At 37.0% G+C, this 7718-nt stretch overlaps 1 protein-coding gene across 2 annotated transcripts in view; it reads right to left on the reverse strand.

Annotated features, from left to right (window-relative positions):
• Positions 1–3273, reverse strand: part of cnih3 (cornichon family AMPA receptor auxiliary protein 3) — a 29864-nt gene extending 26591 nt beyond the window's left edge. For both annotated transcript variants that reach the window (XM_046836821.1, XM_046836820.1), the window contains exon 1: positions 2898–3273. In XM_046836821.1, coding sequence (XP_046692777.1) covers positions 2898–2975 — 78 coding nt within the window. In that variant the 5' untranslated portion in view covers positions 2976–3273. The remainder of the gene's footprint in view (positions 1–2897) is intronic.
• Between the last annotated feature and the right edge of the window lie 4445 nt (positions 3274–7718).

Genomic DNA, 7718 nt, shown 5'->3' on the forward strand with positions numbered 1-7718 from the left:
CAAATCCGTAATTCAAAAAGGGAAACGTCTCTGATGCGGAAAACCCATATGGGACATAAATATTTGAACACATCTCTTTAAATGTTAACAAAGACTGAAACACACTTGAACTGGGTCAGTGTCCTCAGTCTGTTCATTGCAAAATGTCATCATTTGATTAATATCTCAATTAATACAATTAGAACCTTTTCAGTGTTGCAAATCAGACACATAAGAAAGACCAAAAACACATGATTATTACTGGTAAATGTAGAGAATACAACCTTTGTCTGTTTTATTATTATTATTATTATTATTATTATTATTATTATTATTATTATTATTACATTAAAATAATATGCAATAATATGCAAATATCCATATGACTCTGAATTATTGAACATAAGGATGGGAGTTCAAGCCCCGGTATCACCTGGTATCTGCATCTCTTGGGCCTTTGTGCAAGGCATTTAACACTATTTGCTCCAAGGGGTACTGTATCATGGCTGACCCCAGCTTCGTAGAATCGCTGGGATATGCGAAGAAAATAATTTCACTTAGCTGCTATGTACCTGTGAAAAAAACACACTCATCCTTTTTATATGCTGCCTAATTCTTCATAGGTACCATCTGGTGAACAGTTTTGCCACACAGATTGGGGAGGATTTAAGGAATGTAATGGCTAAAAGTTTTGCCAACACTCTACACCACTATTAGGTAAAAAATAAATGGGCCCAATTTGAAAGTTATTTGAGAGTATTATAGTCATTACTTTTTAACTATGTGTGCATCCCTGATTCTAATCAACTACAACAATAACATACATTTCTGGCAAGATTTTTGACCATGTTTTTTTTGCTATTCCTTTAAACTGTCCTGTAAGTTTGAAATACATCACCTACACACAAAACAATTTTATATATCCCAAAAGATTTGCTGGTAATGGGCCAATGAATCTGACATCAATGCAAAGCTGTCTATCCATGTTCATGACCATGACTCGAGGCTATTTAACAAATGTCATGACTGCATCACTTACTGGCCAAAAAGTTGCAATTGCTTAAATCTTTATGGCTTGTCTTACTCCAAATTTGATCATCACCAGTGTTGGATCGAGTCATCCTAACACCCTGATGCCTGCTTTTTGCCATACAGATAGGAAATTACAATGTAAAAAACATCTGAAGCTTTATCTGTTCTGAGAAGAATAACACAATAAACAGGTTGTTTACTCTGCTCATCTTAATAAAATATCTTTCCTCAGCCGTTCCCCAGAATTTGTTCTGTGTGTCCTCGGAAACAACAAAACTAATGCACAAATCTGTCACAGGAGGCTTCATCATAAAGCACTGGCCCACTTCATGCATTGGCTTGCAATCTACACTAATATACATGATCAGGTCAGGGTACCATACATAAACTAACATTGCTCTGTGGTCTTTTACTGACTGTAGACCTTCTGCTGAGCAAATCATCTAGATCATATATGACAAGCTACACTATATGGACAAAAGTTTGTAGACACATGGCTATAGGATTTTATATGTGCATTTTTAATCATTCCATTCCACATTTACTCTTTACTCTTTTGGGAAGATGGGAAGATTCTGGAGTGCGCTTGTGGAGATTTGTGCTCATTTAGCTACAAGGAAGCTAGTAAAGTGAGGCCTTTCATTCTGACCCATGTAAAGCATATTTTCATGGAGTTTGCTTTGTGAACAGGGGCATTGTCATGCTGGAACAGGTTTGAGTCTCCTAGTTCAAGTTTCATGCTACCACATCCAAAGACATCCTGTACCAACTATGTGGTAACCAAGAACCACATATGTCTTGGATACGTTGTGTCCAGACCATCAGTAACTGCACAAGTAGCTAAAGAATACATAGGATACATTTTTTAACATCTGCATAAAGCTAGACATCTCCATCCACTAGAGCTTGGAATATTCGCTTTCTAGCTTTACTTCACATCAAATCAAGTGCTTTGATGATACACATGGATTTTAAACCATCATTGAGAGTTTGTATAAGTCCTGCTACTGTGGTTAGATGTAACGTAATCATTTAATTTAACATCAAGCATTTGTTTAACATCTAAAACTCACTGAATTCTTGAACAGCTCTTGAAACACAGAAGAAATGTCTATCTATGTAAAGCATCATTGTAATCCATGTCAGCTCTCACTCAGGTTGAGTTTTAATATTTATCTTAGTGCACAGGTTAAAGGGACTATAATTTTAAGTATTATTATTATTATTATTATTATTATAATAAATAACCAATACAATGATATACTTTTATACTATTTATATGATCAATGATATACTTATATGCTATTTTAGGATAAGAAAGAGCAATCCTTTTAGTCCTATGAAGGGAAAGACAAGAACCCGCATTAACACTTTCCGCATTAACCGCCTCACTTTTACATGATCTGCTGTGACAAAGCAAACTTGGGATGGATGGATGGATGGATGGATGGATGGATGGATGGCTGGCTGAGTGAGTGAGCTCAATATAATGGCTAGGTGCAAAAAAAGGGAAAAGTGAAAATCCCAAATAATCTGAAGACACAAATAATTGTATTACTATAGACATACATAAAAATCATATAGTGTTTGTAGTGTTTTGGTTATTGATATTAAGTCGTTTCCAAGAAAAACATGTTTTCTATGCAGTACATGTGTGACAGCATTTGCATGGTCTCAGATGTCAGAAAAATATGGTTATAATCCTTATCTACAAATAAACCTATCTAAGGATTTATGTCTCCTATTGCATGAAGCCAAGTGTGTGCGTGTGTGTGTGTGCGAGAGAGAGAGAGAGATTATTCAGTCATTCAGGAATCTATTAAACCCCAGCTGAAATGATGCTACTTACTTGACCAGAAGATACTCAGGTAACGACAAACACTTACATGCCAGATGGCGAAGAAGATGAGAGAAGCGCAGAGGACGAGGGAAAGCATGTAACAGAAGGCAGCGAACGTAAACATTATTGATCGCTGTTACCAACACAGCGGGGGGGGGGGGGGGGGGGAATAAGACACAAGAGAAAAAAAATAAACAAAATAAATAAAGAAATGTCGGGAACGAAGCGCTTTTACGCCCCGAGCTTTTGCCAGCATTCCAACATCTTCATCCGCACCGGCGCCACGTTCCTTCTGACCGCGTTTCCGACTTGTGATGTCAGAATTCACTCAATCCCATGCTCGCAACCGCACCAGCAAGAGAGGAACATCAAGCTGCTGCTGCGGGTATCCGGGTGCGGGAACACACTGAGAGAGAGAGAGAGAGAGAGAGAGAGAGACAGAGAGAGAGAGAGAGAGAGAGAGAGAGAGAGACACCTTTTGGCCTAGGATGGGGCTGAATTGAAAACAGGTAAATGCACCTTCATTGCCATTCTCTCTCTCTCTCTCTCTCTCTCTCTCTCTCTCTCTCTCTGTCTCTTTCTCTTCTAACACTGAGGCTATATAATTAGGCTATATAGGCTATATAATAAGCTCCAGAGAGTGCCACAAACAAGATTCGCATATAAAGTGGTTCAGTAAAAACTTTATATAATAACAAAATAACACCCCATGTGGGGCAACTATGGGTTTGTGAAAAATGGGACATTGATATCGATTCTTGTTTTTTTTTGTAAGCAACTCAAATTGTGAAATGCCCACACAGATTATTTGTGGTTCCATTGTGGTTTTGCCACAAGTAATTATTCTTCCATAATATGCCCTCATCAGGACATACAGGCCCAATGTTCATTGCACAGCCCCTTATAGTGGCAATGAGGCTCCATAAGCCACACCAGTGTGATAATGTCCCCACAGCATTCACCTGATTTGAAACAATCCACTGTTTGTTTGCTCACACGGTGCCCTCACTCGTCAAAAACAAGTCATTATGCTTTATGATTATGATAGCCTGGAATACTTCCACATGATATTTTAGAGTCATGCATATAAATGTTAGAGAAGCAACATCACTTGATTGTGACTGGAAATTTGTCTGAAAGTTGTCTGCTTCATTGGCAGCTTTGAAAAATGTTTGCATTATCCAGACCCATGTCTTTACTTTGTGAGTTACACAGAGATTGAACCCAAGTATAAACGGAGCACATCGAATTCATACACAAAATGTACAGTGTCTGTTAAAAGTTTGGAAACACAATGGTATAAAGATTTACTTTAACCAAACAAAAATATAAATGTACAGATGTTCAACTTTATTTAAAAAAAATAATCCTCTCTTAGCAGGATTTATTTATTTATTTATTTATTTATTTGACAGGGACAGTGTACATTAATTAACATTACTGTAAATGCACCAGAATTAGCCAAAAGGCTATTTTTCATCCGTTGTCCCTGGACAGATCTTAAAATTGTCAACCTAAAAACAAAGAATTACAGAGAACAATACAAATATATAAAAATAGTAAAACAGATATAATTCTTCAAATCTTATTGCTAAATACAATATACAAGTTTACTATAAAACAGCAAGTTGGGTTAAGGGAAAAACACCTATTCTTATTATTGCTGACATATCTGATGTACTAAGAACCAGTTTTTTAAATGCTTTTTAAACAAAGTGTATGTGGTGAGTTCTCTCATGTTCTGAGGTACAAAGTTCCACTCCTTTGCAGCTGTAACTGAAAAGACACTCTGACTAAATACACTTTTCCTCAGAGGAACAACACAGTCTCCTCGGACCGACCCTCGTGTTACTCCCTGTGTGGTATTTTTAATGTTTACAAACTGACTAAGTGGCGGAGATGACAGACCATGGATGATTTTATATAACAGACAAAGGTTTGAATACTTAATGACATTTTTCCAACTTAAAAACTTTTGCTTTTTTAAAATGGCACAGTGATGATATCGTAATGTTTTTTTATCCACAATTTTGATTGTCTGTTTGTAAAGTGACTCCAAAGATTTTAATGTTGTTTTATTTGCCTGTGCCCAGGTTGTAAGACAGCAAGTGATGTGAGGCTTAACCATGCTATACATGAACATTTTAGCTGCCTGAATTGACAGGTTGGATCTTATGAACCGAAAATTTGCAATATTAAATTTGACTTGATTGCAGACCTTTTTTATCTGTGATTTAAAAGTTAGTTTAGAGTCAATTATGATACCTAAGTATTTGAATTCTGACACACTTTTTATTCTTTCCCCTGTCACATAAATATCTGCCTGATTATTTGCAATGTTTGATTTAGAAAAAAACATTGAAACCGTTTTTTTTACATTAAGTTTTAAGCAGGATTGATTTAGCCATTCAGAAACTTGGACCATCGACTGTGTAAGTTTTTCAGCTACTTGTTTCGTGTTTTTACCATGGGTATAAATGACTGTGTCATCTGCATACATCTGGATATAGACATCTGCACAAACTGAAGAGAGATCGTTTATATAAAGTGAAAATAGCAGTGGCCCCAAAATAGAACCTTGAGGAACCCCTGTGGACATGACGAGGGGTGGTGAGTGGTAATCACTGATCCTAACTGACTGTGAGAGATTCAATAGATATGATTCTATCCATTTTATTGCATCTGAGGAGAAATTGAATTTGCTTAGTTTGGTTAATAATATTTTATGGTTTACAGTGTAAAAAGCTTTTTTTAAATCGAGAAACACAGCTCCAACCACACCACCTTTATCCAGTAAATGCTTGATATTTTCAATGAAAAAACAATTAGCAGTTTCTGTGGACTGTTGAGTTCTGAAACCAAATTGCATTGGATGAAGAGAAAATTTAGTGGTATTTAAATGTGTTATTATTTGTTGTGAAATTAGTTTCTCTGCAACTTTTGACACTGTAGATATAATGCTAATTGGTCTGTAATTGTCCACTGACAATGGATCTCCATTTTTGAGAATTGGAACAACAGCAGCTGACTTCCACACACTTGGAAATACTGCCTCAGTAAAGGAGAGATTGACAATTTTGGTTACTGGTGTAAATAATGTGTAACTAAGTTCTTTCAGCATACACATATCTATGCCAAATATGTCTACATATTAACAGCTTAACAGCTTTACAGACTCTCGGTATCTGGTGCTGGAGATGACAGACTTTCTTATATCCCAGAGATCCCACATGTCTGTTTTACCTTCTGGCTCTCCTTAGTTATGCTGTCATAGCGAGTCTTGCCAAAGTCTCTGATCACTCTGATCACACTGCATAGGGTCTTTAACTATTATGTAACAATAAGGATTTTTAGGTAATGCATGCTTCCCTCTCTGTGTCACCCCCTTTCTCTCCACCCAGTAAAGCAGACTTCAGAGATACCTGTCCCTTTCTTATTTTCAGTCCTGCCTGACACATCCTGGTGCTCTCTCCACTCGGGGTGGCTGAGGATAGTTCCACATGAACAGCTAGGAAGGTTGGAAGGTTAAACTCAACAAGCAAAGCATCTCAAAGCATCTCATGGAGCTGTCTGGTGGGAGTCAAAACACATCTTCTCTCCTGTTCTCCATCTTACATACGTTAATTTGTTAGAGCCATAAATGTCACACTCATCTGGTCAGAGAACATTCACATTCACTGTCCAATTCTTGTGTTCTTGCTTTTTACCTAGTGTGTTGCATCGGAAACCAAGGCACATGCTCGTGTTTCAAAAACAAAGTCCTCACTGAAATGGATAAATGATTTAATTCTGTATGTTAACATGCAGTAGCTGCTGTTGAAGAAGGAAGTCAGGCTCACAGTTCTGCCACAGCCAATAGCATTTAAAATATGCTAAACACAAACACCTATATAACTAAACAAACAGGTACTAGCTAAATATGGAGAATAGAGTTTAATAAAACTTTTTTAAACCTGTAGAGGACCTCTCATTACCGCCTTCACCCACAACTGTTAGCAATAGTATGCTAGGATGACATCTTTGCCAAGATGCTGTGATCCAGATCCAGCAGCTACAGGGAGATCTGCAGGGCCATCACATGCATATACAGGTAAAGAACTTCGGTTAATGCTCACATCAAACATCAGAATGATGCAAAAGTGTGCTCTCTGGTTTTGTGCATGGTATGGCTCACAATGCTGCAAAAACATTTCTAAGGGATGTTAGTAAGTGAGGAGAATAACCAGACTTATCTGGTAACTCAAATAACTGCTCTATACAAACCTGGTGAGCAGAAAAGCATTTCAGAACAGACGTAATGAAACAATGTAAAGCATGAATTGAATGAGCTAAAACAGCTGGACAGCTAAAGGCTCCAAAAGCTTAGTTGTCATTTTATTTTTTAGATTTAACTGTCCAGTTTGGGTGATCATGATTGCTTCTATGTGCTTTTATGACAGAAGTAGAATCTATTGTGGTGTTCTGAATATTCTGTATACATACACACATTAAGGGATCTCAATAGTTGGCTAAGGAAGCCAGAGAAATTACCATAGCCATTGACTTATTAAAATAGATGATTCTGTGCCTCCCTCTGGTGGCGGAAGTCAGTCTAACCATGTCCCTAGCTGGTCTCTGACACCATCTAGTGGCAACAGTGTGTAGGGAATGTGATTAGTATTAGCTCTTTGATCTCCTTGTGGATATTTTGTCAAGAAAATTGTACAGAAACTGCTGATCTTTAATTTTCATTTATGATTTGAACATGAGCTTGAATATGATATTTTTAATAATTATCAAATAATAATTCTAGTACATTCTATTTGCTTTTTTTTCTTGAATTCTGTTGCATCCGATGTGCCATTAAAGGCAGAGATGACATTAAAGC

The sequence above is a fragment of the Silurus meridionalis genome, chromosome 23 (assembly GCF_014805685.1).
Source record: "Silurus meridionalis isolate SWU-2019-XX chromosome 23, ASM1480568v1, whole genome shotgun sequence".
In the NCBI taxonomy this organism is placed as follows: domain Eukaryota; kingdom Metazoa; phylum Chordata; class Actinopteri; order Siluriformes; family Siluridae; genus Silurus; species Silurus meridionalis.